The 25,391-nt window shown below is 35.1% G+C and overlaps 1 protein-coding gene across 1 annotated transcript in view; it reads right to left on the reverse strand.

The window, feature by feature from the left end:
- Trhde (thyrotropin releasing hormone degrading enzyme) overlaps positions 1-25,391 on the reverse strand; it is a 398,108-nt gene that overhangs the window by 142,811 nt on the left and 229,906 nt on the right. Inside the window, exon 6 of the mRNA XM_021175200.2 lies at positions 9,384-9,521. Coding sequence (XP_021030859.1) covers positions 9,384-9,521 — 138 coding nt within the window. The remainder of the gene's footprint in view (positions 1-9,383; positions 9,522-25,391) is intronic.

A 25,391-nucleotide genomic window follows, 5' to 3' on the forward strand; every position in this document is an offset into this window, starting at 1 on the left:
ATATCCAGAGCCTACTGTATACTAATTAGATAGATAGATAGATAGATAGATAGATAGATAGATGATAGATAGAGAGATAGAGAGATAGAGAGATAGAGAGATAGAGAGAGAGATAGAGATATCTGGAAATAGATGTCTCACTTTATAAAGATCATATTTAAATGGATGAGACACACACATAATACTAGACACATGTGTAATGTGTTAGAAAGTGACCCCCATCATGGGGCAGAACAAGTGGATTAAAATAAAGGGATAGAAGGAAAATAACTATGAGGACATTGCTTTGGTGAAGTCTCTTTTAGAAAGTGGAGTGTAAGTAAAGCTTCCGAGGAGAGAAATCTGGACATAGTTGGGAAAAACAATATTATCTATAGAAGACATAGGCAGACCAAAAGCCTAGTGTGGGTGGAATTTGATAGAGAATAGGAAGCAATGGGGAAACAGACATGAACTCCATGGGGTGCAGCATAGAGTGAGCAGGGAGGAGAAGGACCTTGTGTGCTATTGTTACACTGACTTCAGTCTTTATAGAATTTTCTGCAAAGAAGTACAATCTGACTTGGTTCTAGAAAGTGCTCTCTGTGTGCTCCATCAAAAGATACTTCTGCTTAAGTCTGGCATTGATCCAGACAAGTATGTCATAGGGATGAAACTGAGAAGTCAAAAGTTTGAGAAAGAGTTGACATCAGAAGTGAGATTTCAGATAATCAGGATTTACATACAGGGTTGAAAGTGACCTAAGAAACTGAAGTTGCTACATTTAGACATTGTTCACACCACAACTCATTTTAGGATATAGTCATGTGTAGACTATTTTATAGATACAAGCCCAGAATTGAAGCTTACCTTTATGTCAAATATTGTCATGGAACTAACATGGTGGTCATGAAACTAAACCTCAATATTCATGGTAAGTAAAAATGCATGGATCCCAAGGTTTCCATTAGGAATAAGTGGTGTGATGCATGTGAAGTAGTTCACAAAAGTTGTATTTCCCTGTGTGCTTTTAGAGCAAAGATGCTGTCCCAATGAGCTGTATGTAGCAGCTCATTAAAGGACATGCATGATCCCCCCATTATACTGATGCTAATTAGAGCCATTAGCTTAATTTCTTAGGCTTTGTATTGACTATTTGGTTACATTTTAAAAGGAAGACATAGTTTTACTACAACAGAAGGCATCCTATCTCCATGTTCTCTCTGGGTGTTCACCATAGCTTCATTAAGATGGCACAGTGGGTGAGGTTCTTAGAAATCAAAGGAAGATGCACAAAAGTGCCTGGTTGGTCTTCTCAATGTCAAAGGATGTCAGAACCATAAAAATATTTTGTCCGATTCCAGCTGTAGAATACATCAGCAAAATCCTCACAAATTGAATTTCTATTACCAGTTTCTTTTCAAATTGTGGGGTCACCAGGCTCTTGCGGATTTTCTCTACTTGGCAAATCCCTCTCTTTTTTTATACTATGTAATATTTATTTATCTTCTGAATAAAACCAACTCACATAAGAGTTTCTGAAAAACTGTTCCTGCTTTTAAAAAGACCCTATTTAAAATGCTGAAGTCATCGTCTAATTTGTTCTTCTCTTGGAGCTTGCAGCAGTTCTTTCCACCTTAGCATCATATGTAAATTTAATGAGCAGTCACTCACTGTCATCATCCAGGTCATTGGGTCATTGATTCTTATTTCCCTGTGTGCTTTTAGAGCAAAATGCTGTCCCAATCCATCTTTCACAGCCTTTCTTGTCTGTGAAGAGCCATCTTGCTACTTTTTGTTATATTTTTCAATAAATGCTTCTTCATTTTCCAGTTATAAAGTAATGTGTTATTTCATTAGATCTGTATTTTCATCATACAGTACCAATCACACTTTTTCTGTCCTAAAAGAGAATTTTAGGAAGTTATTTTTCATACTAGCCTTGGGATCACTCAGGATGAACATCTCTCAGTATTTCTTCAAAGAACTTCAACTTTCCAACTCAACTTCACAAAAATCAGTATCTGATCTACTAGTTCTAACCTCCATTTTCCATAACTCTCTATTCTCCTGTGATCTATTTCTCTGCAAATTATTTAGAGTGAAATGAAATTATAATTCAAGAGGAATAAAAACATAAGTAGAAATAATTAGGGCAGTATTAAGAAACTAGTTATATATGACGATAAGTCAGAGAATCATAAATACAGTGAGGGTTTGGCTATGGGTCAAGGTTAGTGTTGACTAGTAACAGATCTTCAGGGACAGAACCACAGAATGGGAAACTGATTGTTTTTAACTAAATGTTACATAAAATAGCTACGAAAGTCTACTGTTTGCATTTCCTGTCTCTAGTCTAAATTGTCCAGATCAGGCATATCAATTCTATGTCTACTATATCCATAGGGTTGTTTTATCCTAGAAAAATAGTTAAACTGTTACATGTCTTCTTTCAGCACTTCTTTGGATCTTCTTGGCCTGCAACACTCACTATAAGCTCTCTGTGACAGGAGAGCTTTGGTAGTTCAAACCCAGCTTGCTCAGCTTGAAGTCTATTACCCCAAACCCTTGATCTTTATGAGGCCACATGTGGTTCCTTCATGTTCCTAATAATTTCAATGATGTTTCATTTCTGAACCTTCTTTATGGAATGAGCTTCTTGCCAACCCTGAGGACAAGGTCTAGCCTACACTGGCCAGTCAGAATATTATATCCTCATAGACATGAGATGAGTCAAATAAGTCACCAAATTAAAATAAAACAGAGTTCTTTTGAGAGACAGAGAAAGTTTCTCCTTGTAAACTTCAAGTATATTAAGATCACAATATTGATGGCTTGAGTAGACTAACCTAGTCTGATGCCACCAACATAAAATATTAAGTAGATAAGGATAGAGCTAAGAAACTGAAGGTTGGTTTCTGATAGCATGGTGCACATTTCTCACTTCATCATTCATACAGTTATTACTATACCTCAATTTATCAATTAGTTTAGTATACAATTTTTCCTATTGTATGTGCTGTTACACTTAGGTTTCTTTATTTAAAATGTACATATCTACTGGCTTCTGTACTCATTTATTTCTATTATTTTATTTTCTCCTTCATTTCTTATTACATCCACAGGACTCTGTAGAAAGTGCCTAGCAAATAGGCAGGGGCTTGTCTGCTCCTGTTGGAAAGATTGCAAAAGCCAAGTTTTCTGATCAAATATAATGACGATGAATGCTAGTTTTTAAACCTGATTTTCTTTGAATCATCTCTCAATTGACTATCATTGTATACTTCTCTTTAAAATTAAAATAATAATAGTGAAAGCCACATGTTGTTATTATAAGAATTAAAATATTGTTATAAAACATTGGCACATTTTCTAGCACAGACTGAACAGTCAATGAACATTAACTATTATTATTTATTTATATCTAATCATCATTGTAATCACTCAGATATCCTAAAATAGAAAGGTTTACCCATTCCACCTATAGGTTAAGTGGATCAGTGTATATTGTACATTATATGTGTACTGATATATATATATATATATATATACACATAAATAGATAATATTTATTTACATTATATATATTTATTTACACACAGACACACATATATACATACTATATATGCATACATATAGACACATATTATATATACACTCATATAAATTATGGGGAGCATGACTATGCATATACATGTACACACACACACACACACAGTCATGTGCCCCATAATTTTCATGGTGTTCCATTTCCTGCCAATTCCATCACAGCAGATAAGCTCCTAATCTACATGTACCATATATGTGTGTGTGTGTGTGTGTGTGTGTGTGTGTGTGTGTGTAGAGTAAGAGTTTGATTAAAGACTAGGAGAAGTAAACTAAGATACTGATCATATAGCAAGGTTTGGTGCTAAATCAGCAAAGTGAGTCCCTGATACTTCAGCCTAAGTTTCTAATCTTCATTGTCTATATTAACATTGAAAGATTACTTTTTAGATACATCAGCAAGTAACTAAACTACTCTTTTTCCCAAGTCTTTGGAATCATGATTTGGTAAGGAAGACGAGGAGGAGGACGAGGACGAGGAGGAAGAGGAAGAGGAGGAGGAGTGCTTATCACATAAAAATGATGAACCAATGGGCAGACAAGAACCTGGAGTGAGTCGGAGCCAGGTTCTCTGCAAATATGTTATGGCTGTGTAGCTTGGTTTTCTTGTGAGACAGTGGAAGTGCGGGATGTCTCTGACTACTTTGCCTGTTCTTGGGACCCTTTTCCTCCTGCTGTGTGTCCTTATCCAGCCTTGATATGAGTGTTTGTGCCTAGTTTTACTGTAACATGTCATGTCTAGTTGATATCCATTTAGAAAAGGTCTGCTATTTTTCTGAAGAGAAACAAAGGAAGTGTGGATCTCAGAAAGGGAGGTACATGTGGGGGTGTACTAGGTTGTAATATATGAGAGAAGAATAATTTATTTTTAAAAAATAGAATATACAAACATATAAAGACCTGAATAGTTCTGTCAATAGACTATGCCTAATTGGCATTTGTAGATTTGTACTCTTGCCAACACTGATGTAGACAAAGAATCAAGTAGTACCAATTTCTAGGTCATAAAAGAAGACTCAACATATATAAGAAGAGTTTAATCGTAGAGTGTATATTCAATTTCTACACCAGAAGTCAGAAATAAACAACATACACCTTTTGGGCAAATTCTAAGTAATCAGAAATTAACTGATGTTAGTTAAAAATTAAACAAAAAAATTTTAAGTGCAAGCGAATGGAATGGAAATCTCAGTATAAGTAACAAACTTTAAAAGACTTCCTTGGGAATAACTTTATGAGGAAAACTCATGGAAAATATTTAAAATTAAAATTGGTAAATGGAGTTTTGTGTTAAAACCCCTAGTTTATATCTTAAGAAATTACCAAAAATAAGGGAGGAATAGAAAATAAAGTTTAAGTATTCAGGAGAAAGAAATAATTATTTCAGATTTAATCTATAAAAGAGATAAATAGAGAAAAAGTTAATGGTATTAAAATGTTATTTGGAAGATAACAATGCTTATAAATTTTAAGTTACACAACCAGGCAAATAGGAGTAATATCCAATTGAAAGTTTCTGGAATGGGCTGACATCATTGGAGATTTTGTTGCAATTAAATAGTAAGAAAAGGCTAAGCAGAATTATGTTAATAAGCTAAACATCTTAGATAAAATAGAACCAGTCCTTGAAACAGAAACAGAGTATCAAAGCTTACTCAAGCTTAAATTACAAACTCAGAACATACATGCTTTTAAAAGGAAAGTAAGTTCTCAATTTTTTATGATTTTCAGGAAAAAAATTCCAAGTTTATAGTGCTATCCTGGATAACTATTCAACATTTTTAAAAGTTTTTAAAATGCACAAATTGTTAGAAAATCAAAATAGAGAGTAAGCTACCATTTTATGATGTGGTCAAAAAACATAATAAAAAAATAAAAGACAGTAATAAGAGAAATAACTACCCACTGAGATTACCAAGGCCAAAGAACACCAATATACGCACTAAACACTGGTACAGGATATCTAGATTTGGATTTAGAAGTTTACTTGTCTAGAAGTTTAGAAGTTACTTGGACAATGAGTTACAAAAAAGATATGGATTGAATATTGTTTGTCAGTAGCTTGCTGAAGGCTGAAAAATTGAAAGTCAGTCAATTAAACCTGAGACATAAATAGACTAAAACCATAAAGAAAATAAAGAGCTATCCTGATACATGAAAGGGATTTGACTGAATCTTCACCCCACTCTGATTAAAACTGGACACTCTAGGAAGACAATATTTGACAATACAACACAATAAATAAATAAAATAAAATTTATATAAATATTTATATAAATTTATATTTATATAAAATTATATTATACTTATATTATATTATATATAAATTTATATTTCTATTTATTTATTTATTAAAATATTTATTTCTTTAACGCCATCCTCTAGTTTGGGGAATACTGTGAAAGAGGGAGAGAAAGAATTTTGTAGCCATAAGATGGGGAAGGGGGCTTTAGACATCACATGCTGTCACACAGATAAACTCACAGCAAACTGTGCATTACTGCACAAGATATGCACAAAATCAAGCCAATACAGATTTACAACATGCATTGCAATAGGGTTACTACGACTTTCCTTCTGGCTAGGAAGCTCTTTGAACTGATGGCCAACAGGGGAAGGAAAGTAACTTTTCTTTATGCATGTGGTCATTGTTAGTTTTTTGTGGTGTAGTGGGTGATGCTATCCCTTATGACAGATAAATTTAAAAATATACATATAAATAAATAAACAAATGGGGGCATAATTTTAGAAGGATGATACCACCAGGGGTTTTTATAGTAGTTGGACAGGGCAGGTGATGGATGTAAATGATCAAGATAGATTGTATCCATGTTTGGAAATTTAATGATTTTATAAAAGCTACAACAGGCAGTCTTTCCATTAGTCTTTATAGAGCATTCATAATAAAAAAGTGACAGCTATTTTAATGTTGAAGTCTAAAAAGAAATGTAATTCTAACTTTAAAATGTGTGTATGTGTATGCGTGTGTGTTTTCATGCATATATATCCGTATAACACATGAACCCAGTGATCTCAATGACCAGAATAGAATTCAGATAGCCTAGAAATAGAGTTGGAGATAATTGTGAGCCACCATGTGAGTGCTAGGAATCCAATTCTGATCTTCTGGAAGAGCAACCAATGTCCTTAACCTCTGAGCAATCTCTTAGTTCCACAAAGTTCATTCTAAATAGACAAAAAAAAATACCATGTCTGATATCTCATAATGTAAAATAGTCAGTATAAACAGGTAAAATGGCTTGACAGATTGCTATAAACTACACAGCGAGAGAACAGAATGAGGACCTGACAGAATTGAGTGGAAGTCTACTCCGTCAGTTAAAGCAGTATTGTTAAAAATATTAATTTCCTCAATTGTTTGATCAGTGCAGATCAATCCTAGAAATCCCAGTGTAAGTTTTGTAGGAACTAACAGACCCTCTTCTGTGCAAATGCAAAAGTCATGAATGAATGAAGGACTTTGAAAGAAAGCCTGAAGGACTAACATGGTCTTGCTTCATGGTTTAACTATGAGACAACAGCAGTCAAGACACAGGATGCCAAAGCCAAATAGGTACATAGGTGAGTGTAACAGAATAAGTCCAGAGTTAGTCCACATGTATATGGTTCACTGTTTCTCAGCGCTGTGCAATGGCTAGGTGTTTCATCTTGATCCACATTCTCTACGGTAATGTAGAGAAAATTTAACACAATTTAAAAAGCTGGAGAAACTAATGTGACTTACCAAACTCTGAAAACTGGGAAAGGGACAAGACATTATGACAACACTCTGAGTTATATAAGCAGAACAGAGATGAAGAACGGAGACTCTGCAGCTAGCAAAGGTGCCTGAGGTCATGCTGAGCCTGAGGCGGCATTATTTTCAATAACCCGTCTCAGAAACAGCTCATTTCTTTTGTAAATAAATAAACAAATTATTTGCCTACCTATGAATTGTCAATGTGTATGTGTCATGAGATAAATATGATGAGGGAAAGAAGGAAAATTAAGCAATATATACTGTTTCTATAAGACCGACCAGAAATGCAAACTAATTCATTGTAGGATAATCAGTGTGAACAAGGTAGGACTTAGAATGGGCTTGAGAAGATTTTATCATGATGTTTATATTGTTCATTGGTTTACCATGGTATTCTCATGGTCTATATTTGTTAGCACCCATCAAACGGTACCTTTTTCAACATGTTCCATGTGTGGTAAAATTGTACCTCAAATATTAGAGGAAAGGCTACTTTTTTTTACTGATGCTTGAAACATAATGATATAGAACTAGTAAAATGTTCATCAGAAACTCTCTCCATGGTAGTTGTGAGACCACAACAGACGTTGCTGGTTTTTCATAGTGAGAAACTACTATGCCTTTCTGACAAAATGTAGACTGTAGCTTGAAAATTGCCTTATAGTCATACTTACTGCTGTTCCTAGTCTTAGCCCTCTTAAATCATCTTGAAACATTATAATTCTATGGGAAAGGATTAGGTGTTCCATATAAAGGTACATTGATAATACATTTGATCAAAATAATATTTTCATGTTTTTACTCATGTTAAAGTAAAATAAGTATTTAGAAATAGCCTTTTAGAATGAGGTGTGAGAAAAATAGCAAGTATATTACTATCACATTGGAATGTCTTAATATAATATTTCCTAGGTTTTATTTAAAACATTACTATCATTAAATAAGTTAAATATGTAGCAAACTAAACCTAGCAAAACCAATCTCATATAAAAATCAGAATAAGCATAATAAATGCATAATGAGCCTGTAATTGATATTATCCCTCCATATATCCAAAACACTCTACTTGATCAAAGGCAATGACATTTTTAATTAACAAAACATCTTTATACACTATTACCTACATCATTGACTAGTAAATGTTTAGAGAATCATTTCTGAGCACAAAACCAAGTATTTACATTAGCTTAATCATTATACCAAGGGCTTCTGATGGATCATTTTTATCTCTAATACTCACAAATAAATATATTTCATAGACAAAATAACGTTAGTAATTTTTCAAAACTCATGACATTATTGAGTCAGTATTATCTACATAGAAATTCCAATGAATGTAATTAAATTTACACTAAAAATAACATGAGTCTTACCCTCTTTTTTACTAGTAAGTGACTAGTAAATGCAAAGGCTAGCATATACATCCTCATGTAAAAACTGAATCAAGAGTTAGAGATTTAAGGACAAATCCTAATCCTGGTAGCAGTGAAAAAACTCAATCGAATCCAGTCACTGGTCCAATTGTTTCTCATTCATTCAAAAAACCTTTTAATTTTTATTTACTATGCCATATCATCCGGAAAACCTGCTTAGCTCCCCAAAATTCCATTAAAAATTACTTATAAGATGCAGGTGTTCTGGAATTACCTAGACCCATTTCCATAAGTCAATCAAGTATTGAGGGAGCACTGGTATAAAGGGTTTGTCACTAGTTAGGCCAACATTCTTAATACTAAAACTTGACATTTACATAAAGCCATTTGTACAGCAATTTCAAATGAAGTTCCCAAACATTTATTCATTAATACTTTTAATATTTCCATGCAATATTTGGCAAACACTCATTTCCATTTTACTCATTTATAAAGCAGGCCTATTCATAACATGCCATGAACTTAATAACTCCTTTCCTCCTTACAACCTATTTTCATTCACTAGAAAGAATAACAAAAAACCCCAAAAAGACTTCCAGCATGAAGTACGTCCTCTATCCCAACTGTGAAAAATCTCGTGAGCATGTGGCTCTTATCTACCCCACCTTTTTGTATGCGATCCAGTCGAAGACTCTGTCAATATCTGTTGCCCGTAGCACTTCCTGTGATACTGGATGGGAACTGGCCAAGCCATCAAGGAGCATCACCTCATGCAGAACATCTGTCAGAAATCTCTGCTTCTCCTGCAATACAGTAGATTGGGTAATATTAGAGGTGATTCATGGTTAGGGCAAGATGTGCCCGACAACATGAACAGCACGGGTGTCACTTAACTGATGGTGCTCATCAGTCTTACACGGTGAGCCTCAGATCTAGAGGAAACTCAGTAAATAAAACAACCCCTTAGGATAGTGTAAAATAAAGACAGTTGATTTAAACATAACATGAAACAAAATCAATAGGCTACTGTAAGCCCTAAGTAATAAGAACAGCAGGCTGTTTTATCAGTGCATAAAAGCAAGAATGAAGAGTGGGCACATAGAGCAAGGATAAAATGAAAGTTTGCTCATGTCTTTTCCAGGGTGTAAACAGAAATTCCACTCTCAAATAACATTTTCTGGTCAAGTCAATGCAAAATCCTATCTTTTTAAACCACTATACCTAGCCTCATTAGAACATGTTAATCTCTCTCTCTCTCTCTCTCTCTCTCTCTCTCTCTCTCTCTCTCTCTCTCTCTCTCTCTCTCTCTCTCTCTGATTCTACATCACACCACACACATTATTTTCCACAAAAGGGGGTTGGGTGGGGAACCACAATGCATATAGCAAAAGTCATTGCTTATCTCAGACCATAGTGTGTGCGGATATACATACAAATTTAGATTAAAGGCCATAATGCTGACATCGCATAGTCTTAATAATCCATCACTCTGAAGTACTGAAAACAGCCAGAATCACGAACCCTTTATTCACTACATTTCTCTAATAAAAGCAGACTTGTTATATTAAAAATGAACTGTAGAGAAAGGGGCAATTTTTGGTTTCAGAAATTCTGCTTTAAAGCAACAGCTTGGATTCTGTTGACAAAAATGGTGCCAGCTATTAGGCCTTCTGGCCACCTGGCTTCATGGATGGAGCAAGAGACAGAAAAATAAGTTGTGAAAGATAACAAGGCTAAATAACCCCCTAGATGGCTAAAGACTGAGAAGTATCATTACTGAGATTAAAGACTTCAATGCTTAAATTGCTCTACCTAATATTGAACTCAGCCCGAGAGTCTGTTCATTTTGAGAAATCAGATAAACACTGTATTATTTTGGATTGAGTTGTAATTTCAAGCTGAGAGTACACCAATCCTGGAACTTAAAGAAATGGGAACTAAGATGGAGTATACTATAGAAAGGAAAGTTAACTGAGCATATACGTGTTTACTCCTTCAGCTATTGCTTATCAACCACAAACACATATTGATCAACATGAAAATTTAATAAACAGTCCTTGATTTGCAAGACATAAAGTAAACAGATTTTACAAGTGAAGTCTAAACTCAATTTCAATAAAGGAATATGAATGTTAAAGGAAGTATCAATTATATATGATCTATTACTTGATACTTTGGAAGGAAGCAAAATTAATCCTTGTCTACTTAATACAATTTCAATTTCCATTATCTACCCTTAGTATGGGTAAATCATTGGTCAATGATTTGTCTTCTACGTTATTCAAAAATGGTATTAAATAATGGAAGAAAAGGCTTGTTTGCAAAAATAGGTTGGGAGCTGAGTTTCTGGTAGGAAAATACATATAAAACACAGAACACAGAATACAGAATACATTGTACTGATTTGGGAAAAAAGAAAAGGAAAAGAAAGAAAGAAAATTCTAGCCAGAGGCAAACTCAATTTGACAGAAGTATAAACAGCTCACAAGAGAAAGGGCACTGAATTTTTTTTTTTTAATAAACACCTACAGCTGTACATTCTCAAGAGCAATAGCCCTACAGGATCAACAGCCAGCTTTGCCTAGCATGAGTTAACTTCCTACCACTTATCTGGAGCGATGAATGGTAAACACTGAAATAAAAGAAGTCATTTGTGTAATATAAGATGTAAAATAAAATAGTTGGCTATAGTGAATAAAATAATTTTATTTTATAGATTAAAGTTTCCAGAGTGATTTTTAGCAAAGTTATACAATAATAAAATTATTGATGGGGACTTTCTCTAATGAGGTAGAAGTTGATCTGACCCTTAAATTTTTAAATTTGGTATGTGTATGCATGTGTGTGTTGTGAGCGCCAGTGTCTATATAGTATATTCATGGTGAATATGCAATATCTCATTTTTATTTCAGTCCATAATTAAGGTTGATAGGATTTATGACCTACCACTTTTTAAAGGTAAAACCAAAAGGAAGTGGGCATGTGAAAATCTTTTAAAAATTCAGTGTTCCATAGCCTCAGTAATAGTGTCAGGCCTTGGGACCTCCCATTGAGCTGGATCACACTTTGAGCCTGTAGCTAGACCTTATTTTCCTCAGGCTCACAAAAAGGGACCTATCATAACTGCCCTCCAAAAAACCCCAACAAGCAGCTGAGAGAGTCAGATGCACATATTTGCACCCAACTAATGCACAGAAGCAGCTGACTCCTGTTGTTGAATTTCCCTAGGGAAGGCTGAAAGAAGCTTAGGAGAAGGGCGATCCTGTAGGAGGACCAGCAGTTTCAATTAATCTGGACTCTCAAGATCTCTCAAACTCTGAACCACCAGAGAGCATACACCAGCTGATATGAGGCCCCCAACACATATACAGCACAGGACTGCCTCACCTAACCCTCAAGAGACTGCAGGCCCCAGGGAGTTTAGAGGTCAGGTGGGGTGGGGGCGGGGGCATCCACGTGGAGACAGGGTGGGGTGGGAAGGAGGTGTGGTATGTGGAGCAATAAAAGGGTGGATGTGGGCGCAGGGAATGGAATATGGAGTGTAAAAAATAAACTAATTTAAAAAATAAATAAAAGCATTGTTGCATTAAAAAAATTAGTAACCACTAATTCCACAGAGGTAACATAGGTATTACAATTTTCATACATGATGTCATTTCAAGTTACAGTGATGTCAATATCATTTTGTTTTTCACTATTTATAGATAGATAGATAGATAGATAGATAGATAGATAGATAGATAGATTATAAATAGATAGATAGGTAGATAGATGATAGATAGTACAGATATAGCTATGTTGACATAGATGTATTGATATAGACTTAAGAACTTTACAAATCATCTCAGAAAACTAAACAATTTTTCACAAAAACCACACAGCCACTATTTTATTTGCCTACTTATTTCTTTAATAAATATATATTTAATTCCCACTCTATACTTGTGGAATAAGTGGATGATTAAAAGCTTCTTCATAATCTTGAATTCAAGAATAGAAAGGAAGTACAATAGAAAGACCGGTACACGCCGACACTTTCATGATACAGTGGGTGTGCTATAAAACACAGAGGATGAAATGTTGAATTAGTTCAGGAAGGTTTAGCAAAGGAGGCAGCATCCAAGAAAGTAGGTGAGAGATGAGGAGGAAGCAGCTGGAAAGGGGCAAATCCAGGGCAGAGTAAACATGCAAATAAAAAAGCCATACCACTCAAATCCTCAATTATCACATTGAAGAGTTTGGTCTTAATAAATGGGCAGAAACATGCATTATGACATAATAAGTATAGATTTATAGCTGTGGTTTACCAGATGGCTAATCGAGCCAATAGTCAGGAAGCAGCCATTATCCTAAGAGAGAGAGTATAAATGATGTCATAGAACAGTCTGTTGCTGAAGGAGGCTTGGTATTAAGGGATATTTTAAGCATTTTTTCATGTTTTGAAATAACTATATGGCTCTTAGTGATAATAGGATTTAAACAGAAAAGTTGAAGATTATTGACAGAAATGTTGAGAAAATACAGTTTGGAGAACACACAAAAAATGAGTTTTAGACATGGCAAGGAAAAGTGACTACAGGTGTTCACAAGGAGCCTGTCAGCAAAGAACTGCAAGAGCTATGACTTAGAGAAATGACAAAATTATCTTTCGGTAATGCAGAGTCATTTTTAAATAACATGAATAGAGCCCCAGAATTCACTTCTAAAGTCATTTTTAAATATAAAATAGACTGGTTTTTAACTGTATATGTGATGGAAGTTAAGCATTCTTTAACACATCATTAACTACCAAGGTAATTATACTCCTTGATGCTTCCAAGTGGTTCCCAACCTCACATGTCAAGTCTAAGAGGTTACATGAGACAATGGCTGCTCTAGACACAGTCACTGAATTTGGACTGTCAAGGAAGAAGGAAAGTTAAAGCTGTTGGCTACTTCCTACATACAGGATAAGGAAGGTTAATAGGGTGCAATATCAATCAGGAGTTTTGACTCTGTCTGATTGGCTGAAACTCACTCGTGTCTTCCTTGAGAATTTTTCTACTTTCTATATCTCTATGAATATCTTATCACTACAAGAGTTGTCTCAGCCTTGTCCCTTATCTTCCTGCTCTTTGGTTTGAAGCAGCATTCTCTGATCTCTACACCAAGACTTCTCTCCCCTTCCCCTTTTTTTTTCCTGTCTCCTATTTGAACATAATGACTCTTCTGATATTCCCTTGACAAAAGAGTCCTAGCACTGGGAGGGAATACCTGCCTTTCTCTGGGCATACAACTTCTGAGACCACACAAACTTTTGAGATCTCGGTATCTTCAATTATGCACATTTACTGTTGCGGAGATTAAATGAGTGAATTAGCTCTACGTATATTTGTTAAGCACCTGCTGGATCCCAGATGGCATGCTTGCTTCTAAGGATAGACAGAGCAATGAATCCTAGATTCAAAGACTGTGTAGTAGTAGAAAGAGAGACACAGATCAGAACAGACAATAAAACACAACCCGTTTATATGTGAGACTGGAAGTGCACTCAGGATACCGAATGGCTACATTGAGAGAGTTACGATTTGTTATGCCCTAGGGAAGGAGGGAAAGCTTCTAAGCAAGAGTTTAAATTGAATTTTAAAGAATTATTTAAGTATTCTAGGAATAAATGACAGTAAAGGACATTTAAGGCAAAGGGGGATTTGTTAAAATTTCAAGGAAAGCTTCTAGCTAGTTTCTTGGAGAGTGTGCTTCAGAGAGGTTTGTATGGCACAAGATAAGGAGCAAATCACAAGTGATGACAGAGAGGCCCACAGGAACAAAATCATCAAGGTCCCTTGGAAGCTGTAGTTCTATGACATCATGAGACCTTTGAGAAGTCTGAAGAGTAGGGGGTTGCTGGACTAGAGCAAAAGGCAACTAGAAAGAGAAACTGAAAATTACTGCACATCTGAGAAGAAAGAGCACACAAGAAGGACTTTATCTTTGTGATGACAAAGTACTATTCCAGTTATTCCATAAAATTTATCGTCATTCTCTAAGAAGCAATGTTAGTTAAATAAAATATGTATTTTGGAATCCTGTGTGTGAATTTGCTGTAGACATAAAACTACATAGATGGGCATAGATGTACACCTAAAATAAAAATATCTGAATGAGTTCAGATATTACACATTTATGCTAATTTTAAATTTATGTAAGGCAGTTTCTTTTTCTGATTTTGTAATGTCACAATACTTTCTTTCATAGAGATAAGGACAGTTGTCTAAGCTTTGGATTTAATCTAATGAGAATGTCTTTGTAAATCAGAGAAAGCAATAGACTGCAAGTCTATATATTTACTGTCTGCTTCATGAAAGATTCTGTGTTGTGCTCTGGGGAAATACAATAAAGGCACAATTCCCACCTTACAGCAATGAATTTTACAGTAGAGAGAACAGATATGAGTATAAGTGTTTGATATCTCACAATGATACAGTATTAGTGGCATAGAGTATTGCAGAAATAAAACATAAAATACAAGTTTTAAGTAAAATTGCTTTTAATACCTGTGACCACACTGTCTTAACTCTATCAGGAAAACAAAAATGAAGATCTATCACATTTTTACAAGTTTGAAATCTGAGCTCCCACACGATACTTTTATTATTCCATAGATTAAGTCAAATCCCACATAAGACAACATTAACCTGAAGCTGTTACTTTGTAAATAGCTTGAATGAGGATTGCCAGCATGCCTATCATTTCAGAGTTTTAGACATCTTCCTCTTGGTTTTCACCACCTATTCACATCATAACAGAACTTAAAAGCAGAGGAGTAAGATCAAGAATTCAAACACTAAAAATAAATTTGTTGGAGGAAAATAACATTTTATCCACATGAAATGGCTAACATTGCAGTTTTGTATTTTGTACATTTATGACACAGTGTCCTATTTGTGAAAGTTAGAAATTATTTGGACCTGAGTTCTTATAACATTGAAATAACTTTATACATTTTAGGCCTTGATTCTGTTTTCCACTGCATTTAAGATTATTTTAAGCTTTCTATTAAAACAGTTAGATTTATTCATAAAAATTATATCACCATCTAACTGAGTAGTTAATATTTTACCCACAGCCAAATTTTATACTGACAGACTGAATAAAAATAAAGAGCTAGTGGAAACAAATGTTGTTTTCATATAGTAATGTACTTCAAAATTAACATTTCAAAGGCTGGTGTTTAAAATACACACACCCAAGATGTTAATAATCATTTTATGTGCAGCTTGTTAAAGCAGCTCATTTGTATTAAAGTCAAACTTGTATAAACACACATATGTAGCAGACATTGAAGAATAATTTTAAAAAGTAATCACCATCAATGCCTACAATGGAACAAGCACTCAACTAAAATGTTTAGCTCTGCATTTGTTTACATAATTTCCTGCAGAAAGCACTGCATGCGCATAGGGCCCAAAGCAACTCTGTAGTGATATAATACTATTTTGTGACTTCACATATACCTTTGGACATAGATGAATTTATATATTCAATGTATTTTCTACTATCAGCTACATTTCCTCAACTGAAAAACCATGAATTCCCTCTGAAATATTACTCAATGAATATACTAAAAGTGAAGTCATATTTCCATAAAGATACCTTTGAAGATTTTATAAACCTCTCAAAATCCTAGATAAATGTTAGCACATATCTGTGTGAGCTATGGTACTCTCAAACATGACTAACCCAGAGGAAGTGGGTTAAGTTGTAACTCTTCAGAGACTGCATCCTCAATTGCCTGATATCTTATTTTTAGCATCCAAGCTGAATATGTCATGTTTTGTATTGGGGCTTGATGTAGCAAAGGAGAGAAGGCAAGATAAAACACAAAATGTGCTGAATTGTACAGAACCAAACACTGAGCCAATTGCTGATGTACCCATGATCTATTAAGATACAGCAATATTGCCCGGCCTGCTCTGCAGTCCCAGCACTTGGGGAGTGCAGTTCAGACCAACTGAGAGTAAAGGCTAGTATCAGCTGTACAGAGAGTTGAAAACTACAGACTAACAGTTACTGCAAAATTGGCCTTTCCCAATCTTACGTCCATAACAAATTTCTTATTGGTTATATTAATATATTTTAAATGGCATAGGTTTATTATTTAGTTTCAGTATTTAGACATATAAATGGACAGTTTGTTGGGTAATAACCTCAGAGAAAAACTAGCCTGAACAGAGGAGAATTTATGTTTCCAGTGAAGATCAAGAGGTTAGTAAGTGGCATCAAACAACACAGTGTTGTGAGAGCCCACATACTTAATGAAATCATATGAATAGTAATATCAACTGTAATAGCAAAAGAGTAATTGCATCTCAGACGACTGTACCCATTGTGAATATTGCAAAGGTTCCTTCTTCACAAGGCAAAAGCTAGACTAGAAATCCATTAGAGACGACCAAAAATATTGAAGTATAGCACACAAATTCATTCAAAATGGAATGGATATATACAAATGTTATATAGTTTCCTGTTCTTGCTAATATTTTGGTGTGTGTTTCATAATATATCTCACCAGAAAGCTAAATTTGGACTGTAAAAATAAAATCATATGTAAGTGCCTAGTAGGAAGAGAGATGTTGGTAAAACAAATGGCCATACAAGTTAGAATTCTTTGATTCTTCACACTTCCTGGTAACTTAAGCACAATGAATTTCATAGGGATTTTGAACATGGAAAAACAAGATCACGTGGCATCAAAGAATCAAAGTGCTGAAAGTTTAGCCTATGGAATGGGCAGAGAGTATCCAATCTCATTCTTAGAAACTATTACTGAAAATAATAACATTGTTATATTAAAAAATAATCTTGCCGGGCAGTGGTGGCACATGCCTTTAATCCCAGCACTTGGGAGGCAGAGGCAGATGGATTTCTGAGTTCTAGGCCAGCCTGGTCTTCAAAGTGAGTTCCAGGACAACCAGGAATATACAGAGAAACCCTGTCTAGACAAAACCAAACCAAAAAAAAAAAAAAAAGTCTGGTTTAGTTAGTAAACCAGACCAGAAGGACATCATTACTTAATTCTCTCTTGAACACCCCCTGTTGCTAACAGACCAACTAGCATAAATTTGATCCAGTAAATAGGTTTTAAATTGTGAAAGGTAAACAAGGCAATCTACATTAATCCTTGGAAATCTGTCCTCCTTTTTAGTAAGTCAAAGATGCAATCATAATAGTTGGCAAGAAAACAAAATACATTCTCTTGTGTGAGGTCAAATTATTTTCAATCATGACAAGTAATATGATCTATCAGCTCTCAAGAGAAATCATAAATTTATAGAAAATTCCCTTGTTGTTTTGAAGGTAAGTCAATGATGTTTGCATAGTAAGTTTTTTTTTTTTTTACTTTAATTACTCATTATATGGAGTACATCACATTCCAGGTACTTCAAACTGTATCTAATGTCAACTTTTTGCTCAGAAGGGAAAAGTATTCTAAATTGGTTTTCATCAGAAAACTGAAAGAATATATAGTATTTAAATCACAGAGCATCACCTTTAACACTACCACACAACAAAAAGAAAACACAAGAGCAGTTGTTTGTTGTTTCCTTGTGGAGAGAAATTCATTTAAAAATATATGCCTCTTTTCTAGGCAAAATTAACAAGTTTAAAGACAACCAAATTTCAGAAGCATGGTCTATTTCGGCAGAGAGAAATCCAGCACCTAAATGAAGCCATCATTGTAGCAAAATAAATGTCATCCATTAAAGAAAAAGTGTAAGATGTTTAAAATAAAACAATAATGATTAATTAACTGCCCTTCTTGTTCTGTAATTTGGCTAAAACTTTGAGCCATATGGAGCATTTTTTATTTTCAGAACATATGTGTGAATTTTAGGAGTCTGAAAAAGGTTATAGCTCTGTGGTTTGAGCTACTGTGCAAACAAAGCAACTGCTCACAGGGATATGGTTGGTCAGATAGAGGGAGAAATAATTTATGTATACTGAAACCTCCATACAGAAGATAAAACATGATGCATATGAATGTAAAATACTATTACATTGCAGTTATAAACTAATATTTACATGAGGTGTACTCCATAGAGTTCACAACAGTAGGTACTTGTTAAATCATCCTTCTAAAATAAATAGAACAAATGAAATGCATGAACGGATAGAAAGGCAAGTGGCGTCAATGCAGCCAACCAATTCATATAAAATTATCAAGCTAGTTTACATTCCAAGCTCTGAAGAAGAGCAACATTGAACTATAAATAAAATCTGCAGAGGAGAACATAGAATGATTAAAAGAATTAATTGGACACAGGTGTTGTTGAAGCACATTTGAGGAGAGATATACGTGCCTTAGTATCTCCATGTTTCAAAGATAATTATGATACTAACTGACCAAAATAGGACTGTAATTGGTAGAATTTTCCAACCTCAACCCCCAGAAGAGATAAAAAGGTAAGGAGATGAACATTTCCCAAAATGGGCTACTTGAATATATGAATGGTAGAACCAGAAAGGTTATTCAGAATGCTATCAAAGGATGACCTACCAAATTTTATTTTATATTCCCAGTTAAGGAGAGCCCTGTGCCCATCAGACAGAAGAGTGATTGAGTTAGTCTGATACACCTTAAAAATATAGCAGAGAAGACAGACACTCTCAACCTAGCAGAATGTCTTACTGTATCTTACAGACCATTAATGAAATATGTGAGGTGTTTGGTACGTACAGTGCTTCTTATATTTGTATACATTGTTACAGCCATGAAGGTGACAAGCCAGGCAGTATATTAACCAATATCAAAATATCCATTTTTTTCTTTCACAAAAAACTCTTCTCTCTCTATTTTTTAAATTTTTTGATTACTTGTATGTAGTATTTTATTGTTTGTGAAAGCTTTGCTTAGTAATATCTAGACCTAATTTTAAGTAACTTTAATAAAAGACTGGAGAGGGCTGGAAAGATGGCTAAGTGGTTAAGAGCACAGACTGCTCTTCCAGAGGTCCAGAGTTCAATTCCCAGCAACCACATGGTGGCTCACAACCATCTGTAATAAGATCTCATGCCCTCTTCTGTTGTATCTGAAAACAGCGACAATGTACTCATATACATAAAGTAAATAAATAAATCTTTAAAAATAAAATAAAAGACAGGAGAAGTCTCAGAAGGGTGAAGGGTTGAGACAGACTATCCTTGCCTAGAAATGAGCTGTGTTGTAATTTCTTCTTTAGTTGCCCCCTGGGGCCTCCACTTTAGTTGTGCTCAGGTTAAAAGTTGTGATAAACAAATGCCTTTTACCTAGAAAATTATGAATATTACTACTTTATATTATCTTATGCTATATGAAGAAAAGATTTTTTTCACCAGTAGCAAGATAATTAACATATCAAATATGGTATAATCTTTTATGACCAATACTATGCATTACGGATATCAGTATCTAAAGGGATATTTTGGCATACGTTTTTGCAATATAATCTTGTGGTTTATTGAAGCAAGCTGGACTATTCTGTTTACAGTTGACTCTTCTTTGAAGGAATGAGCAGAGTAACCGTCTACAGTACTGCTAGGCATAAGAAAGGACAAAATTGACTTACACTCAGCTTCAATTGGGGGTTTGGTCCTAGAGAGTGTCTAACCCTGTTAAATTTTTATTGGTTTTGAAACTCCTAAGGAAGTGTTCAAAGGCTGTGGCACTATGCAAATTTGAACAAGTTCTCCAGAAGAAATACATTATTTCCCAGATATTGCTCATTTATCTTTGATCTTTAGGTCTACAGTATAAAATCCTGAAACAATGTCTATCTAAAAATAAACAAAACAACAAAAACAAAAACAAAACAAAAACCAAACAAACAAACAAAAACCACTTGCTTTTTACAAAATCATCCATTAAGAACATGTGCAAACTTCTCTATTTGTAGCTTTATTTTAAATTTTAACATCCATATTACAAAAATAAATGAGGCAATTCTCTGAAAGACCTGTCATATGCTCACTGAAATGACATGCATGTGTGTGTGGGCATACTGCCAAACTGAGCTTCCTTCTGTTCTTCTATCGACAACTGTGTTAGTGAATGTAAGCTGTGAGCTAAGCAATAAACACAGACAGGCAGGCGCATGTGTGTGCATGCACACACACACACACACACACACACACACACACACATTGGTAACATTGAAGTTTCTCTAAAGAAAGCTTTAGTCACTTAAGCAAGGTCAAAGTTTTTATTTTTAAAACTATAAATAAATGTCAACAAAAGTAATAATTATCAACTAGTTTTAACCTAAAGAATCATGTATTAAAGTCTAGTTGTAGAACATGGTCAGCTCAGGCTCCACATCTCCAGTTGCTAGGAGTCTTAGCTAGAATGGAGTTCCCATTGCACTGGGTCTCTAGCTCATCCCAGAGATATCCTGACTCCAGTTGTCTCCCCCACTATTCTCTTCCTTCATCCTCTCCAACCTTGATTTCTCCTCTTCCCATTTCCATCCCAGATCGAGGCCACTTCCCCATCCACCTGTAATGTTTCTTTTCTTTCCCTTTCACAGTGAGATTCACACACACACACACACACACACACACAACCTCCCATTGAACTCTTCCTTCTTGTTCCTTAGCGTCTCTGGATCCCTGAATTGTATCATGGTTATCATTTACGTCACGGCTAATATCTACTTAATAAGTGATTTCAACTAAAATTTACTTAATACTCACTACTTAATAACACTAATTGATGGAAATAGACGCAGAAAGCCACAGCCACACATTAGTTGAAGCTTAGGGAATGCTATGGAAGGAAAAGAAAGGATTGTAGGACCCCAGAAGAAAACCTACAGGATCAATGTACTTGGGCTCTTAGGGGCTCACAGAGAAGAAACTACCAACCAGGGAGCCTGTATGGGGATGACTTAGGCCCTCTGCGTATGTATTACAGTTGTGCAGCTTGGTCTTATTTAGGACTCCTAAGAGTGGGAACAGGGGCTGTCTCTCTGACTCTACTGCCTACTTTTAGGGCCCTTTCTTCCTACTAGGTTGTCTTGTCCAGTCTTTCTAGGAGAAGAGGTGCAACTTGATATGTGATTGCTGATTAATATCCATGAGAGGCCTGCCCTTTTCTGAAGGAAAATGGAGGAGGCCTGTAGATGGTGGAAGGAAAGCAGGTGAAGGGACTGGGAAGAGAGGAGGGAGGGAAAACTGGGTCAGGATGTATGAACAGACAGACAGACGAATAAATAAATGTAGTAAGGCCATAAAGTTAAGCCAGTTGATATCCTTCAAACATTAACAGTTGAGTGACCTTCCTGACATGTCTAACAAATGTCAAAGAACTCTACTGATAGAAGATGATCCTGTAATAACAAAGAGGGAGACCTGAAATGGGGATTACGAGCACATTTTCTTATTATAGTTGTCACAATGAGCTCTCTTTGTAAGGTGAGGAGAAAAGATGCTATTTTAACCAGTACTCAGTAGAAATTCTTAACTTCTCTATATCCACTACTGGTTTGGATCCAAGTGTCAGATTTGCTCTCAGCACTGACATTGTTTCTAAACTGTTTTTATTTGGGCTCCTTTAAGGTGTTGTCTACTCTTGGGTGCCTAGGGTATCGGGACATCTGTGCACCAATGCTGATACAGATATGACACTTGCAGGATTCTAGTCCACATTTGCTGTTTTCCCTGACACTCTGACTCCTCTTTGCAACAAACCCATTAGCCACAAATGATGAACATTGCTATCTCTAATGCTAAGGGACAAGCAAAGCCTTCTCTCCCAGAATAGAGAGGCACGGTTCCCAGTACAGGAGCTATTGTTCTTCTTCTAATGGCTGCTTGCCTATAGAAAAGGGGAGGGTGAAGGAAATGCACAAAACAAGCCTGTTTTGAAGATTTAGACGCCAAGATACTCAAATAGGCACTCCTGCTCATTCTTAAGTCTTTCAATGCAAATGTCATTGTTAAGTTTTTAAGGATCAAAAAGACACAGTCCCACTCCCAAAGAAATAAAAATTTAATTTCCTCCAAAGGAATCTCACTGAGAATATAAATCATACTTAAGGGCAGGCCAACATAAAAAAAGAACTCAAAGGTACTTCAGGAATTATTTTGTCTTTTAAAATGCTTTGTCTGAGCATTTTATTTTTAATCTTGCTGATCTTTCATTATTATTTTTTTCTATTTCTTGTGGGTTTTCTGTGTGTAAAAATATGTGTGTCAGTATCTGTGTACAGTTTCTTCTTCTCTTTATTTGGCTCTTTTCTTTTTTTTTTACTTATTTGTTTTGCCCTATTCTGGCCTAATTGTTCTTTTATATACCTGCTTGTTTTCTAATAAGAAAGAACAATAAGAGTTCTTGATTTAGGTGGTAGAGAAGTGGGGACAGTCTGCAAGGAGCTGGGAAAGTAAAAAACATAATCAAAATATATTGTATGGAAGAAAATATGTTGCAGAACCTTGAGACTTGCTAGAAACACTTTAAAGTTTTTAATATTTAGTGTCACTTGAGATTAAAATATCATCCAATGATAAACAACTGGATTATCTTCTCATTCCCACTTCTGATTAATTGGACTTAATCAGGTCATATGTGAACTTTGACTATAACACACAAACACAAATATAGAGAGAATTAAATGTGTTCATATGTGTATTTACTTGGTATTCAGTATTTACAAAGTAAGATTCTAAAACTTGTATTCCTGTTAGCCTATCTCTTGTCCCATAATGCTACTAGGTGAATATATCTTTATTCTGCTGAATGACAAGCAATAGCATGGCAATATGCCAACTCTCATTGGGATGCATATTAAATATCTTTCTAAAAGATGTTACAGCATTTTCCATATAGCTACCAAGTCATATGGGCATAAAAAATGAACAGCTCACTGAGCAAGTAAAATACCAGCCTCAATCAAATTCTTTTTTTCTTCATTTATTCCTCTTTGACTATCAGAGAATCCTTTAGTGGTTAAAATGATTAAGAGATATGTATCTATGTTTAAATAAAAAATTACTCAATAAGCTTAATATTGCAGATTGCAAAGGGTCTTCTCTGTCTTTTTTAAATGAAAGCACAATTATTTAAAATGTGAGAATCATTTTATTACATTCATTAATACTAGCCTCATAGCAGAGTCTGTATTTCTTACTTCAGTTCTGCCTGTGACCGAGACAACTGGGGACATTTGTGAATGCTTTAGGCAATACACTTCAGATACTCTAAGTATTAAGCATAATGAAGTCTAGTTGATTAATCTACATTAATTTTTCCATGTCTAGTGTTCTTTAAAATTAGGGAAAATTCACAATCTGTGTGCTTTATCAGTGTGTAACTTTAAGCTTACTGATATAAGTGGCTATGTGGCAGCTTTATTTCTTAAATAAACCAAAAAGAGACTGTGTTTAATAGTCATAGGTGAAGTACATTCTTAGAGAGTGCCATGAGACTGAAGCAGTTGCCTACAAACAGTTTAAAGCAAATGATCATGAGAAACTATATAATATACTTAGGGGAATGATTTGATTCCCCTCAGAATCTAATCCATAAATAAGAGATTCCTCATAGAAGATTTGCTACGCTCCTATTCCAGAATTAAAATTATGTTACCATGGATATGTTTTCAAATGAAAGTGACCAAGAGGTATTGAAGAATGCTAAGTATATGTAGGTGTCTCCTTTTGTCCCTTCTAAGAAAACATAATTATTCTTTTCCCTTAAGTACAGGGATCAAGGTAAGGCTGTGGTACCTGCTAAGCAAGATTTGTTGTAAACATTCATCAATACCAAACTGGAGCTTGGACCCTCCAATAATGATCCCAGTAGCCAAGACAAAATTGCATCACGCACCAAAAGGAAAATTCACCCCAGAAAATATAACCTTAGCCATAAGCTAAAAGAAGTTGCTTCTGAAGGTTGTGTCACTTGTGCTTGACAAATTTCACATTACTGAAATTGACAGTATAGGTGAAAATCAGTTTGGTATGAATAAGCCCAGACATGGAATGTGGAGAGCTTCTTTGGTGCTCTCTGGATAGCTCATGTAAGTCTACGCCATCAATAAGCTGTGCATCTTGCCAATGACGGATCTCCTTTAAAAACCATGATGTCTTCTCACACTTATAAAATGCAGGATTTCTCAACCTGTGGGTCATAACCCCTTGGGGCCAACATATGGGTTGCATAGCAGATATTCCGTGTACCAGAAATAACTATATGTTTGGTTGTTGCCACAACCTGAGGAACTGTATTAAAGGTCACATCATTAGGAATGAACTGGTGACATTCATTACAAAGCCCTCACCAAAAAACAAAATAAAACAAAACAAAACAAAAACTCTATGGGAGTGTGCTTAGTACAATTGTCTCATATTTCTTTTTCTTTTTTCTTTTTTTGTATTTTCTTCATTTCCAATGCTATCCCAAAAGTACCCCATACCCTTCCCATCTCCAATCCCCTCCCCACCCACTCCCACTTCTTGACCCTGGCGTACCCCTGTACTGAGGTATATAAAGTTTGCAAGACCAAGGGGCCTCTCTTCCCAATGATGGCTGACTAAACCATCTTCTGATACATATGCAGCTAGAGACATGAGCTCCGGGGGGTACTGGTTAGTTCATATTGTTGTTCCACCTATAGGGTTGCAGACCCCTTTAGCTCCTTTGGGTACATTTTCTAGCT

This window comes from Mus caroli, chromosome 10 (assembly GCF_900094665.2).
Source record: "Mus caroli chromosome 10, CAROLI_EIJ_v1.1, whole genome shotgun sequence".
NCBI classification, from domain to species: domain Eukaryota; kingdom Metazoa; phylum Chordata; class Mammalia; order Rodentia; family Muridae; genus Mus; species Mus caroli.